The 27,397-nt window shown below is 44.2% G+C and overlaps 1 protein-coding gene across 1 annotated transcript; it reads right to left on the reverse strand.

Moving 5' to 3' along the window:
* Nucleotides 1-22,915: 22,915 nt before the first annotated feature.
* Nucleotides 22,916-26,737, reverse strand: nkx3.3 (NK3 homeobox 3). The gene is made up of 2 exons (XM_055647029.1): nucleotides 25,865-26,737; nucleotides 22,916-23,775 (listed from the first exon to the last, which is right to left on the reverse strand). Exons 1-2 carry the CDS (start codon nucleotides 26,220-26,222, stop codon nucleotides 23,300-23,302), a joined length of 834 nt encoding a protein of 277 aa, XP_055503004.1. The 5' UTR covers nucleotides 26,223-26,737; the 3' UTR covers nucleotides 22,916-23,299.
* Between the last annotated feature and the right edge of the window lie 660 nt (nucleotides 26,738-27,397).

Here is a 27,397-nt window from a genome sequence, read left to right on the forward strand (position 1 = left end):
TGTAGTTGTGTGTCTTGTTGCTTTTTTTTAGTGTGGCTTAATGGTAATTCGAATATCACTGCACCTTAATTGGTGCATGTGACAATAAAAGACCTTTGAAACTATCAAACCCACGTTTCTGGTGCTATAAGGCGGCAACTCTAATGCTGCACCATGCACAGCCCATTTCTGCAGAAATACAAACCCTTCTCCTTTTTAAAATAGTATATTTCAGTCATACAATAAACCATTAAGAAAACAGGACTGCTTGTCTTGCTTGTGTTGCCTTTTACATGCTTAATGAATGATTTTAGTACTTGTGGGAACCAAAGCATTTCTTCTTCACCACCATTAAATGAGATTAAGTGAGATTAATTGTGAGGCTGAGGTTTAGTTTACAATCGTAAACTATTCTTTGAAAAATATATTCATTAGTCGTATTATGATTATCTCCAATGATATGATGAAGCAAGAAATAATCGGAAAACTAAGTTTGTCCTTTGTTTGTACAGGAAGGAACTGCAGATGCTGGTTTACACCAAAGATAGACGCAAAATGCTGGAGTAACCCAGTGGGTCATGCAGCATCTCTGGAGAAAGGGAATAGGTGACGTTTCAGGTTGGAACCCTTCCTCAGACTGAGAAAGATAGAAGTGGGTGGGGTGGGGTTGATGGCGGGGGAAAAGGGGGGGGGGGGTCTATCCCTCTCATCATTTTAAGGAAGCAAGAGCCAGAACAAAACCTAGGGTTGTTGGCAACAGATGACCTCAGGAAGGGTGGAGCCCACAATGGTCCGTTGTTGACTGGGGAAGATCTGTGCTAACATGAGGGACACAACAATGGAACTGGTAGGATGACCAAATTGGGGCCTATTATATGTATGTTCACCATGTTCTTTCATTATTGCCTGTCTTCTAATGGAATCATGGAAGGATACATCATGGAACAAGGCCATTTGGCTCACCAAGTTGATGAAGCACCTGTTTACACTAATCCTACATGAACCCAATTTATTATTCTCACCTCATCCGCATCAGCTTCCTTCCAGATTTTACCACTCAGCTACAAACTAGGGGCAATTTACAGAAGCCAATCAATCTACGGATTCCCATCTGTTTGGGACGAGGGAGCAAACTGGAGCACTCAGAGGAAACCTGCACAGTCTCAGGGAGAACGTGCAAACTCCACACAGACAGCACCCAAATAATTGAATATAGGTCTCTTTTGCCAGGCTACTGTATTGCAATTAATATCAGAGCTTCTGTGACTGCCTGTTACCCTCGTATAGCAAGGACTTTAATCACTTGTTATGGGCCCTTTTTCCTGATGTTCATAATGGTCCTGTGCCATAGGTTGCAGTCTTTGGATACCCTTGACTAATCATAAATATAAGCTTGGATATAATATAATATAATTCCAGAACCAGGGGCCACAGTTTAAGAATAAGGAGTAAGCCATTTAGAACAGAGACTAGGAAACACTTTTTCTCACAGAGAGTGGTGAGTCTGTGGAATTCTCTGCCTCAGAGGGTGTGGAGGCTGGTTCTCTGGATGCTTTCAAGAGAGAGCTAGTTAAGGCTCTTAAAAATAGTGGAGTCAGGGGATATGGGGAGAAGGCAGGAATGGGGTACTGATTGGGGATGATCAGCCATGATCACATTGAATGGCGGTGCTGGCTCGAAAGGCCAAATGGCCTACTCCTGCACCTATTGTCTATAATATCATATCATATCATATAACATAATATAATATATTATATATCACATTATAATGTGTGAACAAGGGTCTTTACCCGAAATGTCACCTATTCGTTTTCTCCAGAGATGTTGCTTGACCCGCTGAGTTACTCTAGCACTTTGTGTCTATCTTCGGTCTAATCGGCATCTGCAGTGTAACATAAGCTAATTTGCTCTCTGTGATGGCATTCCTTCCGTCGAGGCTTCCACTCACCTTCACAGTAGTTGACCCACGAAAGTATGTTGGAACTCTACGAGTAGAAACGCAAAGTGCTGGAGTAACTCAACGGGTCAGGCAGCATCTCTGGGGGGAATGGACAGCCGACGTTTTGGGTTGAGACCCGCCAAGTTCCTCCAGCACTTTGTGTATGGTTGATGGCATGCTGTTGGTGCTGCAGATTGGTTACATTAGTTTAGTTTAGAGATGCAGCGTAGAAACAGGCACTTCGGCCCACTGTCTATAGGGTGTTTGCACATAAGGTCGTAAGGTCAAAGGGCGTGACGCACGGAGTAGCTCAATCCTTCTGGAGTACAAGGTAGCTTCCGGCATACACCAGAAACACGTACGTTCTTGCCTGTTAAAAAACACCAAAATGGTCAATTTTTGCGCTGTAAAATGTTGTGGAATAAGAGAAAACCGCCAAAATCACTGCTGCTCACTGACTTGCGAAAGAGCAGCGTGCCGGCGGATTGAGGGCAAGTCCCGGTCCACCACCGCCCGGTGCTGGAGGGTGACTCCGCGCTCTGAACCCGAGCACCAAGGTGTAAGCGGCCGAAGGAGCGCATCCCTCGGGACAGCCCGCACTCTCCCTCCGGGGTCAGCGCTGTCCGGCCACAGCCGCCCCCCGCCCCGTCTCCCCCAGTGCAGCCGCACTGTGACGGGCAGCGCCCACACACAAGGGGCCGGGTGGAGCGGGGCCGCGGCTCCGGGCAGCGGACACATGGGGCCATAAACCCAGCAACGTCCCCGTCAACTGCAGCAAAGTTGGGGACAGTCTGGTCCCTCCGCCCACCCATAGTCACTGACCGCGCTGCACCGGCACCGGAGCCCGACCCACACACGGGGTGATTCACCCCCCCCACGACCCACACCAAGTGATTCACCCGACCCCCACACGGGGGGACAGACGGCCCGGCGTCCGCGAGTGTAGAACCAGCCAGCGTGGAGTCCGGATGCTGGGACAGAAGCCGGCCCGCTGCACTGGCAGCCATAGCAAGTGCTTACCTGACGTTCACCGCTTGCACTCCAGAAGGCGTTGAGGGTCGTGACCTCGACGGCCGTGCAACCTCCCTATAATGACCAACGTTCACCCATACACTAGTTATCTCAGTTTTGCATCCTACAATTTAAGGGCAATTAACAGAAGCAAATTAACCTACAAACCCTAATGTGTTTGGAATGTGGATGGAAACCGAAGCACCCGGAGAAAGCACACGCGGTCACAGGGAGAACTTACAAAGTTTGTACAGACTGTGCCTGTAGTAGGGATCGAACCAGGGTCTCTAATGCTGTAAGGAAGCAACTCTACCGATGTGCCACGGTGCCGCCCTAAAGGCAAAGTGTAAAGACAAAACAACCCTTCTCACCCCCCCCCCCCCCCCCCCCCCCCCCCCCCCCCCCCCCCCCCCCAGTCTCAAGTGTAATCAAGGCAGTTTATAGCTCGGAGTTAAATTGAAGTTCATACTGTTCAATAGCTTGGTGGTTGTCGGGAAGAAGCTGCTCCTGAACCTGAACGTTACAGTTTCGACCCTATTCCTTTCCTCCAGAAATGCTGCCTGTCCCGCTGAGTTACCCCAGCATTTTGTGTCCATCTTCGATGTTACAGTTTTCAGGCTTCTTTGCTTTCTTCCCGATGGCAGGAGCAAAAATGAGAGTCGTGTCTCTGTACCTGTGCAGATGCATACATTCACAGCCCATCTCGCAGCAGTTAAATGTCAAATATTTAGACAATGCGGGCAGTAACATCTGTCTTGTCAAAACATTTGAATTTACTGCCAGTGATCCCTCGGTACATTTGCACTGGATTTCACATTCCAAGCTGCATCACACCTACACCGGCTCTCTCCACCCGGGAGGTTTAGCTCAGCTCGGCCCTGGAATCACGCCAGGCATCATCTCCAGCATTGCCTTTGGTCCAAAGTGGGAAATGTTTCACATTGACACTAAAATCATAAGCACCGTGACTACTCAGAATAATAAATCTTCATCTGCTCACAAATAGTTCCCCGCATGCTACACTGTGTTCATAACAACACTGAGACATAGGCAGACGTTGACTGATTCCTGACGATTATATGGGGGGTTTAATGCCCTAATCTACACATTAGTTTTTAAAGTACTCTTAGGATGTGAGTGAAACTTTCAAATCTGTGTACATCATTGCATTAGCTCCCATAATGATTTTTGTAAGAAAGAACAGGCTGTTCTCAGCACAAGTGTTTCAGTTTAGTGTTTTATCTATGGGAGGTGTAAGGACTACATTCAGCTAAAGGAGTACGATGTGAAACTAATTATAAAGCCTTTAGTCCAGTTTAGTTCAGTTTGAGATAGTATGGAAACAGGCCCTTCAGCCCACAAAGTGTGCCTACCCGTACTATCCTACACACTAGGGCCAATTTACAGAAGCCAATTAACGTATTTGGGATGTAGGGGGAAACTGGAGAACCCAGAGAAACCCCACGCAGTTACTGAGAGACCATGCAACCTCCACACAGGCAGCATCCGAGGTGGGGATTGAACCCGGGTTTCTGTTGCTGTGAGGCAGTGGCTCTAGCAGGGCCTGTTTCCACGCTGTATGATTCTATGACTATGATTCTAATTTACAGTAGATAGTTAGAATTGGAGATAGATTTGAATCTTTACGGCCGCCTGGCAAAGGAGGCGACAATCGCTCAGTTAACAGGTTGCTCGTATGTCAGTCACTTCTGCACAGTTTGTGGGTCGCTTCCTGGATTGTTCCTGTCAGATACAGGCCGGGGGGAAGCGGGGCAGCTGAGCACAGAGTTGGAGGGAAAGGTCAGTCTTGCTTTTTTTTTAAAAGAAACAGATCGTGACCTTCTTAAACTGCGCGATGTTCGTTGTTTAGGAAACAAGCAGGAGGTCAGCCTTGGCTCTGAGGAAGCCATCTGTGGATCAGGGAGCTGGGGGTTGTTTTGACAAACACTCCACACATTCTTGCCCGGTGTTCACAGATCTGCCGCTGACATCACCCGAGCTCCGGTAACAGTGGAAGATTTCTACTGGGATTTGGTTCAGCTTCATAAAATTGGTGAAATACATCTCTGCCTCCTGATAGTCTCTCTCCCCCCTCTCTCTCACTCTCTCCTTCGCTCTTGACCTCTCTCTCCCCTCTCTTTCTATTTCCTTCCCTTTCACGTTCTCCCTCTTTACACACTCAGTGCGTCCACGCACACAAGTCAACACGACACATACACACACAACACACGCGCACACAACATGCACAAAACATGCACATATAACACATATACAACACACACAGAGCACGCACACACACAAGCATACACATACACACAATATGTACAAACATGCACAAACACACAGCACACACAACATACACACAACAAACACAAGCACACAGTAAATACACACAACACCCACACACACTCAACCACAGAACGTACACATCACACGCATTCAAGAAAGACTATGCACTAAACACACAAACACACAAACACACATCACATCAGACTTTGATACTCTCTGTTTCACTATTTCGCTCCTTCTATCCAACCCATGCTCCTCCCCGTTTCATTTATCACAACAATGCCGCCTAATCAATTAAATAAACAGATTCATTGACAAGTAAGATTCGAGTAGTTGTTTACATCTGATGGGAATGTCCGGCCGTGTTCACACTCCACAAATAGAAGCTAGAAGCTGATCCCAGCTACCTCCGCCTATACGATAGAAGCTGCATAACTTTAAACTGCATAACTTAACTTACCGCTTAAAGTTGGACCTTATACCCAACATATGCAGCTTCTTCTTAATATTCATGATACAAAACACAACATTGCATTTAGTCATTTGTAATACAGTATTATACATAAGTATTCATAATGTTATAAATTTAACACCAAAGCGAGTAATGCATCGTGACTATGAACGCATCCACGTTTTACGTAAAACCTCGTCCAGACTAATTTTCGTTACTCAGTCCTAAACGACCAAAGTAGCGTCCTTCTGGATTCCTCAACCAAAGGGCATTAAGCCTCTATCCCTCTGAACCCAGTGGTACTGCTGGTACAGCTGCTATCTCACAGCGCCAGCGACCCCTGGTTCGCTCCTGACCTCGGGGGCTCTCTGTGTGGAGTTTGCACCTTCCCCCTTTGACTGCGTGGGTTTCCTCCGGGTGCCCCGGTTTACTTCCTCATCCCAAAGAAATTAGATGAGCAAGTAATGTATAATTTATTCTCGTATGTTTGTCTAAGTCTATGCGCCAGTGAAAAGGTGAATTGGCCTCTGTAAATTGCCCCTAGTGTGACGGGAGTGGATGCGGAAAGTGGGATAACAGAACTAGCGTGTAGAAACAAAGAACTCTAGGTGCTGGTTAATGCACAGATGTACACAAAGTGCTGCAGTAACTCAGCAGGACAGGCAGTTTCTCTTGAGAACATGGATAGGTGACATTTCGGGTATGGAAAAGAGTCTCGACTCGAAACGTCACCGATCCATGTTCTCCAGAGACGCCGCTTGACCCGCTGAGTTACTCCAGCACTTTGTGTCCTTTTACAGAACAAGTGTGAACGGCTGATTGATGGTCAGTGTGGAATCGCCGGTGGGCCGAAGGGCGTGTTTCCTTCCATGCTGTATCTCTAAACTAAACTAAACCCTTCCCATCCATGTATCTGTCCCAGATGTTGTGTGATTAGCGCACATTTCGTCGGTATGATCTAGTATCTGCAGTTCCTCTGTCACCTCTGTGCACACTTTGATTACACGGATACATATGTCGAGTGTATCATCTTCAGACAGATGATTTTTTTCGAAACAACTACCAATTGTTTATTGGTCATTGAACGAGTGTTTGGAGGATACCGCATGGAAACAGGCCCTTCGGCCCACCGAGTCCACGTGGACCATCCATTACCCGTTCACAATAGTTTACATCATCCCACTTTTTCACCCACTCCCTACACACCAGGAGCAATTCACGGAGGCCAATTAATCAACGAACCCGTAAGTCATTGGGAGTTGGGAGGAAACCAGAGCACGCGGAGGAAACCCTCGCGGTCACAGGGAGTAAGAAAGTAAGTGTTTTTTAAATTTATATAGCACTATAAATCAAATCACGTTGAAGCCACAGTGTTTTACAGAGAAGAAATCAGATTACCATACATCCATATAAAATAAAAAAATAAAAAGGACACAACACACTATAGAATTTAACATGAACGTCCCCCCACAGCAGAATCAACACTTTCCACCGTGAGGGAAGGCAGTAAACAGGGAGAACGTGCAAACTCCACACAGACAGTCCCCACGGTCAGGGTCGAACCCGGGACTCCGGCGCTGTGAAGCTGCAACTCTACCAGATGCGCCACTGTGCCGCCCGCCAACAATTCGATATCATTTCATGTTTCGTTATATTAAATACAGTTTTGATGCGATTCGATAATCACCAATTACATTTTTAGAATACAGGGTAGCTTTAAAATCGATTGTTAATAAATCTGGTTCGTATCCTCTTGAATTATTAATCTGGAGACACAAGAGACTGCAGATGCTGGAATCTTGAGCAAACTACGAAGTGCTGGAGGAACTCAGCGGTCAAGCAGCATCTGTAGAGGGAAATATATAGATGTTGTTTGGGGTCGGATTAGTCTGAAAAAAGGTCCCGACCCGAAACGTCGTCTGTCCAATCCCCTTCATAGATGCTGCTTGACTGGTTGAGTTACTCCAGCACGTTGTTGTTTACTAATGACACTAAACCTACCTCAGTGTCACACTTATAATTCCTAAATATCTCATGGAAATTATTAATCACACAGATCGAAACAGAACAGATTTCTGTTATTTCAAATGTATTCAATATCAGCCCAGGTTTATGAAAATAAACGAAAAAGTCACTCAGCTGCTTTTTCTAATATATTTAAGTCAACTGCAAGTGTGCAACCGAAGGCGATTATTGTACAGCACAGAACGAATGCAATGTTATTGTAGGTTGTTTTACCAACAAATGGAAATAAATAAAAAGCACGCAATCTTCAAATGATTTCCGACGATGGGGCAGCTGGTAGAGCTGCTGAGGGAGAAGCATGGACGAGTTGGGCCGAAGGGCCTGTTTCCGCGCTGTAGAACTCCATGACCTCAAACAAAGGGAAATACAATGGAGGGTGGTGGGTGCCTGGAACACGCTGCCATTGGTCGTGGTGAAGGCAGATACACAATAATGTCGTTGAAGAGGCGTTTAGATGGGCACACTGATGTGCAGGGTATGGAAGGATATGGACCATGTGTAGGCGGAGGAGATTAGTTTATCTTGGCATCATTTTCGGCACGGTCATTGTGGGCCGAATGGCCTGCCCCAACGCTGTATTCTTTCTTGTTCTAGATGGGCAATTAGCAGTGGTTATGGACAGATGGATACGGACAGAAACATAGCGATGAATCAGTTAACGCGCAGAAGTGGAATGTAAAATATGTTGAAATATTATAATCCAAATCTTTTGGGACCTACTCGTCAATTTCGCGATGCCCTGACAGTTGATTCCCCTCAAAGAGACGTGTTTACTATTCAAAGCTTTTAATAAGTATAATTATAACAAATTGAAGTTATACAGTGCCACCTATTAGTTCTAAAAAAACACACAGTAAACCAACTCGGAATGCGTTCAATCAAATCACCACACATTGTGTAAGTGTAACTCAATACACTTAACTTCCTAACGTCATATATCTAACATGTCTAACATGCTGAGATTCAGAAAAAGCTTGTTTACCCTCTAAAACCGGGCAGGTTATACAAAATGCACATTGAACGGCCACTTACTTTGTTAAAATATAAACGAGTAAACTCTGGAGACAATTAAATGCTCGCTAAAATATAGAGGTGCATGAAATCACAAGGGGAATAGGCAAGGTGAATGCAAACGTCTCCCCCCCCCCCCCCCCCCCCCCCCCCCAGAGTAAGGGAGTCAAGAACAAGTGGGCACAGGTTTAAGGTGAGAGGAGAAAGATGTAATAGTAATTTAAGGGGCAACTTTTGTTGCACAAAAGGCTGTGGGTGTATGGAATGAGCTGCCAGAGGAGGTAGTTGGGGCAGGTACAATAACAGCTTTTGAAAGACATTTGGACAGATACGTGGATTGGAAAAGTCCTACATAGAAACATAGAAACATAGAAAATTGGTGCATGAGTAGGCCATTCGGCCCTTCGAGCCTGCACCGCCATTCAACGTGATCATGGCTGAGTGATATGGGCCAAACGCGGGTAAACGAGACTAGCTCAGACCGGTCAGATGGGCCGAAGGGCTTGTTTCCGTGTAGTGTGATTCTATGACTATATCTGCACAGCTTGAGTCAAGTCCCCCGAAGAGCGTAATTCGGACAACATGTAATTTGATCTGACCTTGTATCAGATATTCAGATGATTAGCATTATCGGTTGTTCTAACTTCCATCCGTTGTTAGATTGTGAATATTGCACTAAAATATTCGCTAAAATAATCTCTCACAAATGCCGAACATCTTTCCCGTCCCTCGGGTTTCCCCTTTGGTCACATCTCCCATCAGACTAAAGTAAAATGCAATATTAGTTATCTTGCATTAGCTTGAATTAGTTACACTCTACTTTCAAAAGCCAGAAACTGCTGGATGAACTCCGGGTGGAGGAGCATCTGTGGTGATGACTGAGCAGTGAGGAGGCGGGGAGGGGGGGAGGCGGGGGGGTGACAGGAATTGTTGACGTTTCTTGTCCAGACTGCATTAGGGCTGAGAGTGATAGCAGGTTTAAAGACGAGAATTTAAGTGGTGAGGCAGGGGCCGGTGATTGGACCAAGGAAGTGCCCATCCATCACAGTCCACCATGGGCGCAGCCACCTTCACCATCCACAGCATCTACACAGGGGGCGCTGTCTCAAGAAGGGGGCATCTATCTTGAAGGATCACCACCATCCTGGCCGTGCCCTCTTCCCACTGCTATAGTCGGGCAGAAATCTGGTCCTACATCACCACGTTCAGAAACAGCTACTTTGCTATAACTATCAGGATTTTTTAAATCAATTTACACAACCCTAATCCTAACCGGACAATGGAGCCACGTGCACAACCATGGACCTATTTTATTTCCATTTGTGTTTTTGGCACATGCGCCTTACTTTTTAACGCAATCTTCTTGTTTTTAGATTTTGCATGTGTAAGTAATGTATAATTTATTTGTGTATGTTTGAAGGTCACTGCGGGTTACTTCTGAACTGGCAATAGTTCAGTTTAGTATATTGTCACCTGTACCGAGGTACAGTGAACATATGTTGTCCTGTGCTAACCAAAGACAATGCATGGTTAGAATTGAGCCAATCGCAGTGTACAGATACATGATAAGTAAATAGCGTTTAGAGCATAGATGAAGACAGTTGAGTTTGGTCAAGGATGTTGTGCGTGTAATGCTGCTGCAAGCAAGATTGTACCTGTACCTCACTGTACTTGTGAGCATAACAGTGAACTCGATTGACTTGACTTGATGCAAGGTCTCAACCCAAAGTGGACAGAGAATGCTGGTGCAACTCTGTGAGTCAGGCAGCATCTCTGGAGAAAATTGATAGGTGACTAGAATTAACAACAATTCTTCAGACGGATTGCAAGGAGGAGCACAAAAACACTGTGCGAGAAAAACGATTCACACCCGGCAACAGATAACCTTGGGCGAGGGAATTCCCTGATAGGTTGATGGTTTGATAGAAACAGGTGTGAGCCCAAACGAAATGCATGGTTGTGAACTATAAAGATTTTCTGGTGCATGGTCAGCCAGGGTTCAGGGGGAGGGAGTGTGGGGAAAAGTAAAGGGGGTATAGAGGAGGGGGGGGGGGGGGGGGGGGGGGGGGGGGGGGGGGGGGGGGGAGAGAGGAGGGAAATTGAGGTATTTGTAGAAGTTACCTAAAATTAGAGAATTCAATGTTCATACCATTGGGTTGTAAGCTATCCAAGTGGGATATGAGGTGCTGTTCCTCCAGTTTGCGTGTGGTCTCAATCTGGCAATGGAGGAGACCCAGGACAGAACGGTCCATCTGCCAATGGGAAGGGGGGTTAAATGGTTAGCAAACAAGGGATCCAGTAGGCCGAGCGCAAGTGTTTGGTAAAAATATTGACCATCCTTTGCCTCCACAGATGCTGCCTGACCTGCTGAGCTCTTCCAGCAGATAATCTTTTGCTTCTGATTCCAGCATTACTTCTGTCTGCACACTCTTTCTTGTTTAACTTCATGGGAACAAGATCAATATTTAAAATCAGATGAAGGGGTGATATTGCTCCTTAAGTAATTGAGAAAAAAAATGCTCAAATTCATTTGGTGCCTGGCAGATTATATCTTCTTTAAACATCAACACGATTTAAATGGTTAAATTAAATCACTTACCAGGAATGGCGAGGAGTTCGTTTGCTCATTGTGCCTGAATGCTTTCATTTCGTGCGATCCAAATTCTTTCGTACTGTTATCAGCTGCACACTCTTCCATGTAGCTCAGATGAGCCAACCACATACATGTAAGAGCAGGTCAGAGGATGGGTGTCCTGTGGCGAGTAACTCCACTCCTGACAGTGCAAGGCTGTTCCACCTGCTGCGAGGTACAAATTGGGATTTGTGCTGGAATACTAAAAGCAAACACTGCAAATGCTGGAAACCTGGATTGGGAACCCATGCACTGCCACAAACATTCATCCCCCTTGCAACAGTGCATACTGGCTGCAGGGTTCTCTGTCTATAGGACGCATTGTGTTAATGAGTTATATAGCATGGAAACATATCTTTTGGTACATGTCGCCCAAGATGACCAAGTTGTCTTCCTTAGTAATCCCATTCACTGGCATTTCCAAATCCCTCTGCTTGTTTAGTTTAGTTTATTATCGTGCTGTATAGCCAGTGAAAAGCATTTTTATTGGGCACTATCCAGTCAACGGAAATATTATACATGATTGCAATCAAAACCGTCCAGAGTATACAGATGCAAGGTGAAGCGAATAACGTTTAGTGCAAGATAACGACCAGTGAAGTCTAATTAAAGACAGCATGAGTCCCAAGTTCACAAATGAGTGTAAACCTCTCCTCTGCAGAAACCAGTGCAAATGTCTTGTAAATGTTGTAATTTTACCCACTTTTCCCACCTCCTCAGTGAATAACCTGGTTTCCGTGCCATTCACCCTCTAGTTGTGGACTCCCCCACCCTGGGAAAAATATTCCATCTCTCCCCTTCATGATTTGATGCCCCACTTACCCCCCACCCCCCCTCCCTTCCCCCGTGTGTACTACTTTTCATGGCAACTGCAATAACACTTCACAAAAGCATGATTCCAACCACCAGAAAGACTGTGATGAATGGGAACATCATGTTTCTCTGCAAGTTACATCTTGACTTGGAAAAATGACTCGTGTAGTTGTTTCTTCATCATTGCTAGGTGTCAATCCTAAAACTCCTCATCCAGCAGTATCACCAGAGTACCTCTACTAGAAGGACTACTGTGCTTTTAGAACAGACTCACGATAGATAGATAGATAGATAGATAGATAGATAGATAGATAGATAGATAGATAGATAGATAGATAGATAGATAGATAGATAGATAGATAGATAGATAGATGGATGGATGGATGGATGGATGGATGGATGGATGGATGGATGGATGGATGGATGGATGGAGGGATGGATGGAGGGGGGGATGGATGGGTGGGTGGATGGGTGGGGATGGATGGGGTGGGTGGATGGATGGATGGATGGATGGATGGATGGATGGATGGATGGATGGATGGATGGATGGATGGATGGATGGATGGATCAGTTTGTGAGCGCTATGTAGGCAGATTTTCCAGCAGGAGGCTTTGGTTCCTATGGATTTACATTTGCTATGTAGGAACATAATATAAAGTTAGAAAATGTTGGAAACGCTAAAGTCACATAACAGTGATACCTGTATGAACCATTAGCATCTTAATTTAACTCATCCCCACGCCGCTGTATACAGCGCCCGTGAATTCATGTTCAAATCTACTTTCCTGAAGTCTGATATACCCCGGTGTAAACCAGCATCTGCAGTTCTTTCTCACGCATAAACGTTTGTTGGATTTCCTCCTTTATTGAAGCGTCTCTGTCTGTTTAAGTGTAGGGGAGGTTTTCTGGGCCACAGACACGATTTTACAAGCAGAGATGTTTCCAGTTTAGTCACTCCTCGCACACGGCTGTGAAAACACTCGGACTGGGGTTTGGCAGATGGTTTCAATTCGGCAACTACCAGGGAAACTATGTGTTAGTATGGAGATGTGTTAGCCCGGCCTGGTGAAGGCGATTGGATAAATCGTTGACAATAAAACTTGGTGAGCTTGGACGTGTAAGTGACGGGGAGTGATTTAATAAAGGTGAATGTGTTATTACCCGTATACCCCGCGTTTCGGAGAAGAACCAGTCTGTTTTTATGAGGGAGATTGCGATAATCTTTGAAGTGCTGTTAAATCGCACGGAGTTGTATACATCCATGAGGGGACTTGATACAGTGCCTTCCATAATGTTTGGGACAAAGATCCATTATTTATTTCCTTGCCTCTGTACTCCACAATGTGAGATTTGTAATAAAAATAAAATCACGTGGTTAAAAAAGTACACATTGTCAGATTGTATTAACGGCCGTTTTTATACATTTTGGTTTCACCATGTAGAAATTACAGCTGTGTTTATACATAGTTCTACCATTTCAGGGCACCATAAGGTTTGGGACACATTGCTTCACATGCGTTTGTAATTTCTCAGGTGTGTTTAATTGCCTCCTTAATGCAGGTATAAGAGAGTTCTCAGCATCTAATCTTTCCTCCAGTCTTTCCATCACCTTTGGAAACTTTTATTGCTGTTTATCAACATGAGGACTAAAGTTGTGCCAATGAAAGTCAAATAAGCCATTATGAGACTGAGAAACAAGAATAAAACTGTTAGAGACATCAGCCAAACCTTAGGCTTACCAAAATCAACTGTTTGGAACGTCATTATGAAGAAAAGAACACTGGTGAGCTTACTAATCGCAAAGGGACTGGCAGGCCAAGGACGACCTCCACAGCTGATGACAGAAGAATTCTCTATATAATAAAGAAAAATCTCCAAACACATGTCCGACAGATCAGAAACACTCTTCAGGTGTCGGGAGTTGATTTGTCAATGATCACTGTCCACAGAAAACTTCATGAACAGAAATACAGAGGCTACACTGCAAGATGCAAACCACTGGTTAGCCGCAAAAATAGGATGGCCAGGTTACAGTTTGCCAAGAAGTACTTAAAAGAGCAACCACGGTTCTGGAAAAAGGTCTTACGGACAGATGAAGATTAACTTATATCAGAGTGAAGGCAAGAGGAAAGTATGGAGGATAGAAGGAACTGCCCAAGATCCAAAGCATACCACATCATCTGTGAAACACGGTGGTGGGGGTGTTATGGCCTGGGCATGTACGGCTGCTGAAGTTACTGGGCCACTTATCTTCATTGATGATACAACTGCAGCATAATGAATTCTGAAGTGTAAGTGCTAGGATAGACACATCCTATCTGTTCAAGTTCAAACAAATGCCTCAAAACTCATCGGCCGACGATTCATTCTGCAGCAAGACAATGATCCCAAACATACTGCTAAAGCAACAAATGAGTTCTTTAACGCTAAAAATGGTCAATTCTTGTGTGGCCAAGTCAATCACCCGATCGATCTGAAACCAATTGAGCATGACTTGTTTATGCTGAAGAGAAAACTGAAGGGGACCACCCCCCAAAACAAGCATAAACTAAAATTGGCTGTATTACAGGCCTGGCAGAGCATCACCAGAGAAGACACCCAGCAACTGGTGATGTCAATGAATCGCTGACTTCAAGCAGTCATTGCATGCAAAGGATATGCAACCAAATACTAAACATGACTACTTTCATTTACAGGGTATTGCTGCGTACCAAACATTATTGTGACCTGAAATGAGAAACTATGTATAAACAATGCTGTAATTTCTACATGGTGAAACCAAAATGTATAAATATGGCCTTTATTAAAATCTGACAATCTGCACTTTAACCACAGGAATTTGTTTCTATTACGTATCGCAAATTGTGGAGTACAGATGCAAATAAATAAATGATGGGTCTTTGTCCCAAATATTATGGAGGGCACTGTATGATGAATTGCAGTCTATTAGCCAGAATACGGGAATCAGGAACCCGAAGACATGGTTTTAAGGTGAGAGGGGAACGATATAATTAGGAACTTTTTCACACGTAGGGTGTTGGGTTCAGGGCAAGAGCAGCCACAGGAGGTAACCGAGGCAGGTGGTTGAGGCAGGAAAAGGGGCCAGGAAGGATTACGAGGGGAATAGATATTGTGGATGCACAGAGGATTTTACCCGTTGGCGGGGAATCAAGAACCAAGTGACATAGGTTTAAGGAAAGAGGGGAAAGATTTAATATGAATTTGAGAGGCAACTTATTCCACACATAGGGTGGTGGGTGCATGGAAAGAACCGTCAGAGGAGGTAATCGAGGCAGGTACGATAACGCCATGTTAGAGATATTTGGACAGATTCATGGAGAAGAGACGTCTAGTGGGAGTAACCAGCTTAGATGGGGCATCTTGGTCGGCATGGACGAGATGAGGCGTTGTTGTCACGCTGGGAACCTGGTCTCGTGTAAATTGCCCGGGTCCTTTGCAGCGTGTCGCTCTATCTCCAACTCTTGGCTGATTGTATGGGTACTACGGGTACTCGAGTAGTGTAGTTCCAACGTGAGGAAGATATTCCTAGCTACCTGCCTGGTGAAGTGTCAAGGGGGATAAATTTGAGATCCAACTAGCTTAAATATTCATCACGTTACAAGTCCGAAGAAGGGTCCCGACCCGACCCTATCAGTGTTCTCCAGAGATGCGGCCGGATCCGCTGAGTTACTCCAGCAGGTTTGACCCAACCATTGAACAACTAGAGAGCGGCCCTGAACTACAATCTAACTCATTGTAGACCCCCGGACCATCTTTAAACAGACTTTACTGGATTTCATCTTGTACTAAACGTTATTTATTTTATCCCGTATCTGTACACCGCGGACTGGCTTGATTGTAATAATGCAGTCTTTCTGATGACTGGATCGCACGTAACAGTCCACTGTCCCTCGGCACATATGACAATAAGGTAGACTAACCAATTCATTTATCCTATTTTCTCATTCACTCTCTAGACACCAATGGGCAATTTACAGAGGCCAATTAACAGACAAACCTGCCCATCTTTGGGGTGTGTGAAGCACTTGTACTCTCCATTCACGACCTACACCGATCCCAGCCGGTTCATATCAAAGCCGATTGGATTAAACCCTTAAAATTCGATCGCAGAACTAAGATCGGACCGACACTTTGAATGGAAGGAACTGCAGAAGTTGTTTACACAGAAGATAGGCACAACATGCTGGAGTACCTCGGCGGTACAGGCAGCATCTCTGGAGAGAAGGAATGGGTGACATTTTTGGTCTGAAGAAGAGTCTCGACCTGAGACCTCATCCATTCCTGCTCTCCAGAGATGCTGCCTGTCCCGCTGAGTTACTGCAGCATTTTGTGTCTATCTTTCACTAATATCGTGATTTTTATTTCATACTTCTAGCTTTCTCCTTCCTGTTTCTGGTTCCAATTGACTGTCAGTTTAATTTAATAAACTGAGCGACCACTTCAAACATCGCTAGATCTCACTTCGAGAAATTAAGGAGTGGTTCGAGTTTTTACAGTAATGGACTGCGGGGAAATAATTCAGTGACAACCCTCAAAATGGAATAAGCAACGCGGAGACGGGAGGAGATGGAAATCAAAATCTGTAGGGGCTGAAATTCTGATGTAAAAAAAAACCCCAGAGAATGCTGGAAACACGAAGAACTGCAGATGCTGGAATGTTGAGCAAAACACAAAGTGCTGGAGGAACTCAGCGGGTCAGGCAGCAACTATGGAGGAAATTGATAGGCGAAGTTTGCGGTCGATCACGTTATTGAGACTGAGAAATGTTGGAAACGAAATTGTGAGCTTTCAACTTGAAACTTTTAACGCCTGATCCCTCTCTCCACAGACGCTGCTGAATGTTTCTCACATTTTGTTGTTTTTTTTTAAATGATCGCAGGAGAAGAACGTTGAAGTCGGGGCACAAGTTCATGATCAGGATTCCAATCCCTTTATTTTAGACTTTAGTCTTCAGAGAAACAGCGTGGATACAGACCCTTCCTTCCACCGCGCTGACCAGTACGGACAATTTACTATTTACAGAAGCGAATTAATCTGTAAACCTGTCACAAGAAGAACTTACAAACTCCGTACAAACAGCACCCGAGGTCAGGATCTAACCCGGTTTTGTATGGAAGCAACTCTCCCGCTGCGCCACTTTGCTGCCCACTGTCCCCAATCACATGTGTCTGTATTTGGCTCTATCTTTAATATCTTTCATTATCAACAATCAAATGAGTTTTAAAGGAGCAAATTACGGATTTAAATGACCAAATAGGCCGATAACAAGGTCAAAAATATTTGTACTCCTCAGTGTTTACTAATTACCATTTTTAGTTCTATCTCCACTCTCTGATTCTGGACTCCCGAAACAGATTGAACCGCAGGAATAGTTCCTCAATGTGAAGAAGGGTCCCGACCCAAAAACGTAGCCTTTGCTTCCCGACCCGCTGAGTTACTACAGAACTGTGTGGTTTCCCCAGTTTATCCGCCCGTCTGAACATATTGAACAAAGATTCAATATTTAGACCAAAATGTAAGGACACAAGGGAGGAACGAGATAATTAATCCAATTGGATTGTTTCTGGGTCTAGGTTGAAGTCCTTCTGTGCCCCATCCCACCAGAATTCTATCATGTTTCTTTATATTAACGAAACAAGCATGTGTAAATATAAAATATCAGCTGTGCTGAACTGCTATCTGATGACCCTCGGACTATCCTTGATCGGACTTTGCTGGTTTTATCTTACACTAAACGTTATCCCCTTGTCACGTATCTGTATGTTGTAAATAGATAGATTGTAATCATTTATTGTCTTTCTGCTGACTGGTGAGCACACAACACAAGCTTTTCACTGTACCTCGTTACACGTGACAATGAACTAAACCAAGAACTGAAGTCCTTCTGTGCCCCATCCCAACAGAATTCTATACTTTTTTGTATATTACCAAGCCAAGCATGTACACATATAAAATTCTCACTTGTTTTAATTCGGTTCCGATCAGTATTTGGAAGGAGTTATTTTCGTCATTGTTACTGTAGCTCACACACCTTTGATAAACAAAATGCTTTGGAATGTATTGTGGAGGGAGATTTTCTGGGCTATTTTATGTGCCGAAGATTGCTACATGTGCTGGAGTAATTCAAGCAGCATCTGTGGAGTACACGGATAGGGTCGGGACCAACTCAGCGGGACAGGCAGCATCTCTGGAAAGAAGGAATGGACGACGTTTCGGATCGAGAACCCTTTTCAGATCCACTCGTCGCCCATTCCTTCTCTCCACAGAGATGCTGCCTGTCCCGCTGAGTTACTCCAGCATTTTGTGTCTACCTTCAATTTAAACCGGCATCTGTAGTTATTTCCTACACGTAGGGTCGGGACCCTTCTTCAGGCGAGGGCCCCGACCCGAAATATCACCTTCCATGTTCTCCAGAGATGCTGCCTGGCCCGCTGAGTTAGTCCAGCACTTTGTGTCCATCTTTGGTATAAACCAGCATCTGTAGTTCCTGCTTATTACAAATATTTATGTGCCGGTTCAGTCTTAATAGCAAACAGCTTGATACTGAACGAATAGGATCCCAGCTATAGATCGCTTAGATATTATATTGTAGTCAAAGCCTCCACTGGAGGTCGAACCTGTGACTTTAATGCGGTTCAAATTTTAAATTCTCACGATTTCTTTATTTGCTATTAAATACAAGTTATACTTCCATGTATTAGATTTATGAAGTGTCTTGAAAAAAAAATTGCTTGACAAAAATCCTTCAATGTATTCGATTTATTAAGTATCTTAACTCGAGCTCTCTTTTTCCCAATGAGATAATCAATGTATAGTAGCTGTAATTTCCGTTTATCGAGCTATCGTTTTTATTGTATATCTCCGTGAAAGGCTCACGCGAGTTTAAGGAGTCTCGAAAGGGAGGGCGTGTAAAGGATGTGTAGGAAAGAACTGCAGTTGCTGGTTTATACCGAAGATGGACACAAAATGTTGAAGTAACTGAGCGGGACAGGGGGCATCTCTGGATAGAAGGAATGGGTGACGTTTCGGGTCGAGACCCGAGTATGAAGAAGGGTCTTGTCCCGAAACGTCACCCATTACTACTATCCAGAGATGCTGCCTGACCCGCTGAGTTACTCTAACATTTTTGTGTGGAAAGGATGTGCATGCTTGTCGAAAAATCTGTTGCTGGAGTGGGGTATCGCTGTGTAAATAAATATACATAGAAACATAAAAAATAGGTGCAGGAGTAGGCCATTCGGCCCTTCGAGCCTGCACCGCCATTCAATATGATCATGGCTGAGCATCCAACTCAGTATCCTGTACCTGCCTTCTCTCCATACCCCCTGATCCCTTTAGACACAAGGGCCACATCTAACTCCCTCGTAAATATAGCCAATGAACTGGCCTCAACTACCTTCTGGCAGAGAATTCCACAGATTCACCACTCTCTGTGTGAAAATACTGCAAGGGTTCGCTCATTTGACAGAGATGTGCCTACATTTCTCTCTTCCCGACGGTCGTAAATCTTTATAACTGTTCCTCGGAAAAGTATTGCAAGCAGTATCTTTGACTGTTTGTTTTAAAGACAGAGTTAACTACACTTTTGATAACCAAAGATGTGGAAGATTTTCCGGGAGCAAAAACGGGAAAACCGAATAAACTGATTTCCCGTGATCATTTTGCATGGGACAGTAAAAGGGACCGAATGGCCTGCTCCTGCTCCTAGTCATGTGTTCATATTTAAATAGGTATATATTTTCAGTTTATTGCATGGAAACAGGCCCTTCTCTCCTCCGAGTCCACACCGCCCATTCATCGCTCCTCCACATTATGTTGAAACAAAGAACTGCTGGTTAGTACACAGAAGGTCACAATGTGCTGGAGTAACTCAGCAGGTCAGGCAGCATCTCTGGAGAACATGTATAGGTGCCGAGAGGGTTGAGACACTTCTAGTTCTTTGTTATCCCCCTTTCGCACCCACTCTCTACACACTAGGGACAATTTTACAGAGGCCACTAAAGCTACAAACCCGCACGCCTTTGGGATGTGGGGGGAAACAGGGGCACCCAGAGGAAACCCACGCGCTCACAGGGAGAACGTACAAACCCCGTACAGACAGCACCCGAGGTGAGGATCGAACATGGGAACTCTGGTGCTGTGAGGCAGCGGCTCTACTGCACCACCCCTACCCAACTTTAAGTGTTTACTTTTGACAGAGTGGTGGGTGTAGCAACTAATGCATCTGACCAGATCTAACTATTACGTCTCAAACTATTTTCCCCGCATGGTAGACACTTACTGGAAACACGTGAAATTACATGGGTTTCGCCCATAAAGTCAACTGTCCATTTTCTCCAGGGATGCTGCCTGACCCGCTGAGTTACTACAGCATTATGTGTCCATCTTTGGGTTACACGTCCCCGTTTCCCTCAAATAAAGAGTCTAACAAAGAGATGGGCGTTCCTTGCTACATTTTCTGATTTTCAGTTCAGCCACTGTACGTTTTTTAAGTTTTCCCGATTCATTTTAAAATCCCTCTTGTTTCTTTGAAGCGTTTAGAAGCGCAGTTATGCCAAGTTGCCCAAGGCAAGTAAAGGAAGGAAGGTTGGTGCTTGAAAATGGGCGCTACCCACAGAGACAGGAGATGGGAGATATATAAATCTAGGCACCCGGGACACACACGTGTGGCAGCAGCAGGAACCGACTAAAGTGAGATAATCGAAGTCCATAGATTCATGGAGTGATCCAGTGTGGATATTGGCCCTTCAGCCCAACTTGCCCACACCGCCCAACATGCCCCATATACACTAGTCCCACCTACCTACGTTTGGCCCTAAACCTATCGCATTCACATACCTGTCAAAATGTGTTTTAAATTTGTTATAATACCTGCCTCAACTACCTCCTCAGGTAGGTCGTTCCATATACCTACCCCACCCTTTGTGTTTAAAAAAAATGCCCCTCGGGTTCCTATTAAATTGAAGGTTCGCCTGTCTATTTCCCCGCAGATGTTGGCTGGCCCGCCCGCCGAATTATTCAAGCATTATTCAAATAACTCCAGTGTTTTGCTCAAGAGGCTTTACGGCCATGTTATAAACTGTGCCGCATCGCAACGTTTAATCCCCTGCCAGTTTCCCATTATCCACAATCAACTTTATTAATTACGCGGAAAAGGTTTAATGCTAGCCCTGATACATTTTTGCTAACGATTTTTCAGAATTAATAGCACCGAAACATCCACCCGATTGCCAGAGCTCCCAGAACTATAATTCCAATAAGACAGTATTTTATATTTGCCTCACGTGTTCCCTGGGGCAGACATTAATATCGTAGTGAACGAACCATGTTGGTTGGTATTGGCTTCGGTTTATTGGCATTGTTTTATTGGTATCAATTTATTGGTAACAGTTTATTGATATCGTTTTATTGGTACCGGGTTGTTGATATCGGTTTATTTTGATAACGGTTTATCGATATATACTTGTGTTTAAGAGGGAACTGCAGATGCTGGAAAATCGAAGGTACACAAAAATGCTGGAGAAACTCAGCGGGTGCAGCAGCATTTATGGAGTGAAGGAGATAGGCAACGTTTTAGGGCCGAAACCCTTCTTCGGTTTATTGGTATTGTTATATTAGTATCCGTTTATTGATATTGGTTTATTTGTATCGGTTTATTGATATCGGTTTATTGGTACAGTTACATAAAATTGTTGAATGTAAATTAACCATTTTTGATAGGAAAACGTAAAACACAATAGCCATGAACTCACTAATTGAGAAATGGTCATCAGAATAAAGATTTGTTTTACAGAATCGACTCGACTTAAAATTCATACATTCTTTGCCGTAATAACACAGTTAAAAAAAATAATCCACAGCAAATCTTTTCCGGAAAAGGGGTAGAAATATATTTTTAATTGTGCAAACATTAAAAACTACATCACGTAAATTAAGAACTGTTCTTTTAAAATATATAAATTGAACGAGCAAGCTTTGAGATTTAGTGATACGAGCAGAATAGATAGACGGTCGAGATATTTTACAGGCTGTGAAATTGACAGTAAAACCAGTAATTGAAATTTAAAAGCTACATTTAAATATATATTTATAACATTCCGCTTGTACTTGTTAGTTACTTACAGAAAGCAGTGCAAAAAAAAATACACCTTCCGGACGGCTGGTTTTGAAAACGAAACCATTCCTTTTAAAGTCACAATACCTTTCATTTATTTTCTAATGTAGAAAAAAACCCCAAAGTATCCATCAGAAAATCCGCTTTGGATCTCACCGGGAATATTTGGATTCTCTTTAGCTTTTAACTCTTGGGCTTTGGAAAATGTTTTTGGTGTTCTATGCGGCAGTTCTGCTACCGGTAGACGGGGAATCAAAAGCGGAGATGATCGGTACCAGCTTTTTTACAAAGATTACAGACCACCGAACAAGGAGCAGGGAGGAACTATGTTTCACACACATACACACACACATATATATATATGAAAATATATATATTTCATATATATATATATGAAAATATATATGGGAGCAGACCCAACGGGTCTGCACTTGGTCTAGTATATATATATATATATATACTAGACCAAGTGCAGACTCCCATATATATTTTCATATATATACACACACAGACAGAATATCTATCCGCATATATTATCATAGATATTATGTCTGTTGGGTCTGCTCCCATATATATTTTCATATATATATATATGAAATATATATATTTTCATATATATATATATATATATGTGTGTGTGTGTGTGTGTGTGTGTGTGTATTTATGAACACACACAACAAACACACACACACACACACATGTATATATAACGCCGCATTATCTATGCCTCTCCACACCCTCATTCCCTAACACCCCCTCTCCAATAGAACAACAATGACATTAAGGGCGGGCTTGATCCTACACGGTATCGTTGTCTCACAGAGTTTAGTAAAATAACAAGTTGTCTGTGTGTTAACGCGAGAGGCGATCCCAACGTCTTGTTACAGGCAATTGCAGGGTTGTTTTAGATGGGGAGGGGTTCCATTTCATATTTTAGAAAAATATCTTTGAAATTTGCGTTATTTTTGTCTCATTTCCTCCGCTCCTGTCCCTCATTCGCCGCCCAACGTCTTTTCAATGCGTTCCTCCACACAGAGGGATGACCGGCGGGGGCCAGGCGGGAAGGCAGTACATGTAAGGGTAGTATTGGTAAGCTTGATAGAGCGAAAGCAGATGCGGATTTCCCAGCTCGTCCGGACTGTACTGTCTCTGGTCATCTCGGACCAGTACCCTGACAGCTACTTTCTTGGCGGCAGCGGGCGCTGAATTAACTACCAACTCGGCAGCCATCTGTCTCTTCTTGGTCTTGTACCTTCGATTTTGAAACCAGATTTTGACCTGCGTCTCCGTGAGTTTGAGAGCGGCTGCCAAATCGGCTCTCTCGGGGCCCGACAGGTATCTCTGGTGATTGAATCTTCGCTCCAGCTCAAAGACTTGAGCGTGAGAGAAGGCGGCCCGGGAGCGTTTCTTACCGGGTTTCCCGGCTGGGTCGGTTGGTAGAAGCCTCTCGGGTTTCTCCTCGTCGTCTGTCGCCGTCTGACGCTCTGGGTCTGTAACAATTGCACAGAATAAATACTAGGTTTACACAATTGTTGGGCTGTTACAAGAATCTCATTGTTCTGTTTCGGGACATATGGACAATAAAACACTCTTGAATCGGTGATGTCATTGTACCAGCTGAAATCTTATTTATGGTCCTTGCAATATTTCTCTGCACGGTCTCTCCCTCTGTAGAAACTGTAAACTTTAATATATCGTCGGTAGCTAGGGTATTGGAGTATAAAGATTGAGGCAAAATCAAGTGCTGGAATCTTGAGCAAAACACAAAGTTCTGGAATAACTCAGTGGGTCAGGCAGGCCGCACAGTTAGTCCAGCACTTTGTGCAGGAATGAACTGCAAATGCTGGTTTACACCGAAGATATACACAAAATACTGGAGTAAACTCAGCAGGTCAGGCAGCATCTCTGGAGAAAAGGAATGAGTGACGCTCCGGGTCAAGACCCTTGTTTAGTGTCCAGCGCGTTGTATTTAAAAAAAATATAGATTTAAGGATCTGATCCACGCATGTGAATCGACATTTTATATCTCAACCACCAAAAAGTTGCGCTGCGCTCACACAGTGCAGCGGGATGCGAGATTCAATGCTTATCCGAAGCAGTACTCAGATAAGATTATCTTTTATAAATATAATTCAGAAAAGATACATGCGGAAAAAAAGACACTTGTGATAAAACAAGCATTTCGGTGTGAATGTCATTCAGATGCAAATTTCTTCCCAGCATTCGATTCAAAGCAGTACAGGACCGAATCCCCGCGTTTGTTTCTTAACGCGAGTTCCCAACATTTCAGTTTTCTTGGCGTTGCTTTTCGATCTCTCTCACATTTGGCAATTGGTTCACTTCGCGGCCTACTTTCAAAGACGCAAGGCCAGAGCGCTCATTCTGTTCAACGAAAAATATGTGATTGGTGTGTGAGAGAGAAAGAGAAAGAGAGAGAGAGTGTGTGTGTGTGTGATAGAGAGAGTATGTGAGAGTGTGTGAACATGTATGTGTGTGTGTGTGTGTGGGATAGTTTATGTGAGTGTGTGTGAACATGTATGTGAGTGTGTGAACATGTATGTGTGTGTGAGATAGTCTATGTAAGTGTGTGTGAACATGTATGTGAGTGTGTGTGAACATGTATGTGTGTATGTATGTGTGTGTGTGTGTGTGTGTGTGTGTGTGTGAGAGAGAGAGAGAGAGAGAGAGAGAGAGAGAGAGAGAGAGAGAGAGAGAGAGAGAGAGAGAGAGAGAGAGAGAGAGAGAGAGAGAGAGAGAGAGAGAGAGAGAGAGAGAGAGAGAGAGAGAGAGAGACTTAAATCGCGTCTGCAATTACAAGGCGAAATAAGTGCATTGTATTGCTATTCATGTTGAAAAAATGAGTCTTGTAGATGGGGTAAATTTAGTACAGAGATGCTGCCTGATCCGCTGAGATTCTCCAGCATTTAGTAAAATATAGACATTGAATAAATCTCCAAATTCTAAAGTGTAAAGTCTAGCCCCTTTTCACTTAAGAGCAAAAATGACGAATCCATTGCTGCAGATGGCTAAAGATCCTGTATTCATAACCTGAAGCGAATATTCAGGTTGTAAAGACCCAAGACCACAACACAGGAAATATGCCTGGTGCTAGTTAAATATCAGAGTTTAACATCTCAGATATTTCACCACGCTCGTTAGCATTAACAGTAATGATGTGAAAATTACATCTAAATCGCTCACGCCCCCCACTCGCTGAGATTATAATAATACTCTTTTCAATTATTACTAATATTTGAAGAAAATTTAACGCGCGGAAAAAAAATTACTAATCACATTTGGGTGGACAAGACCCTCCCTATATTTTCAGATTATCCGGTTCAGATCTGATCCCTTAACGACCATCCAAGGTTTTAAGAGGGAAATTATCAGCAGAACAGTTATAACGTTAAAAAACAAAGCTATCGAAGTTTAAAAATTTGGCAATTAAGTTGTTGTAATGTTATAAACGGATGGGATTATTGATACTATCAGTGTATCTAAATTCAGCAAACAATGTTTAACTTCTGTACAAGTAAATGATGTGTTTCAATATTTAAACGCGTTTATTCATTTGCCTACCTTTATCAAACTTTTCGGCGTTATTTTCCCAATTACTTCCTTCGTTGGATTCTTCGTTGAAAGCCTCCACGCAGAGCCGGCCGCTTCCTTTCTCGCCGGGCTGTTCCTCGCCGTTCAACGCATGGGGCGGCGGCTGCGGGCTCTCCCTTCCCATCGAGTCTCCCGTCAACGAGTCTCCCTGTTTCTGATCGAGCCGGATGACGATGAGGGGTGTCCGCCTCTCCCGGTCCTGATTCAAGCCGCGGGGCTCGACTTTCACCCGCTCCTGGAGGGAGCTCCGAGCCAGCCGCGCCTCGCTGCCCCGGGTAAGGATGTCGTGGATGGTAAACGGTGTCAATGCGCCTCCTTGCACAGCCATCCTTTCCCAACTTTATTCAGAGATCTCGCTGAAAGCAGAAGACCTCCCGCTCGGGTCCAATCCCAAATCTGCACCTTCCCGTTTTCCCCAGGGATTAAAAAAAAAACCAATCTGGGCACATCCGCCTTTTTTTTTTGTTTGGAGAAATGTTCCAGCGAGTTTGAGAGGTCCGGCTGCTCTCGAATTAGCTTCAGGCATTCGATCTAAAGAACAGGCGGGGGGAAACCAGAGAAATTCGCGAGAAACTTCAGTCGAGCGACCGCGGGAATCACTTTCCTCCCCACAGTCTTTCCATCCTTTATTGACAGATAGGGATGGTGTTTGTGATTGGACCTTGGAGGACGCCTGGTCCCTCCCTACTCCAGCCCGGTTGGGTGAATGATAACCGCGATAGGCTGGTCCTTGGACCCAAGGGGAACACAAAGCGAATAAGGGTCCCACTCCCCCTCCACAGATGTGTAGGAAGCAACTGCAGATGCTGGTTTAGAGTGCCGCCAGGCTCGGTGCTGGGACCGCCACTATTTATAATATATATTCATTAATAGATGATGGAATTAAAAGTAACACTAGCAAATTTGTAGATGACGCAAAGCTGGGTAGCAGTGTGAAGAGGAGGCTAGGAGGTTGCAGGTTGACTTGGACAGGTTAAGTGAGTGGGCAGATGCATGGCAGATGCAGTATAATGTAGATAAAGGTGAGGTTATCCATTTTGGTGGCAAGAGCAAAGTGGCAGATTATTATTATCTCAATGGCGTCAGAATAGGAAAAAGGGAAGTGCCACGAGACCTGTGTGTCCTTGTACACCAGTCACTGAACGTAAACATGGAGGTACAGCAGGCAGTGAAGAAAGCTAATGGAATGTTGGCCTTCATAACGAGAGGATTTGGGTATAGGAGTAAAGAGGTCCTTCTGCAGTTGCACAGGGCCCTGGTGAGACCACACCTGGAGTATTGTGTGCAGTTTTGGTCTCCTAATTTGAGGAAGGACATCTTTGCTATTGAGTCAGTGCAGCGTAGGTTCACAAGGTTAATCCCCGGGATGGCGGGACTGTCATATGAGGAAAGATTGGAAAGACTGGGCTTGCCTTCACTGGAATTTAGAAGGATGAGGGGATACCTTATAGAAACTAATTAAATTTTAAAAGGACTGGACAAGCTAGATGCAGGAACAATGTT

The sequence above is a fragment of the Leucoraja erinacea genome, chromosome 15, assembly GCF_028641065.1.
Source record: "Leucoraja erinacea ecotype New England chromosome 15, Leri_hhj_1, whole genome shotgun sequence".
In the NCBI taxonomy this organism is placed as follows: Eukaryota; Metazoa; Chordata; class Chondrichthyes; order Rajiformes; family Rajidae; genus Leucoraja; species Leucoraja erinaceus.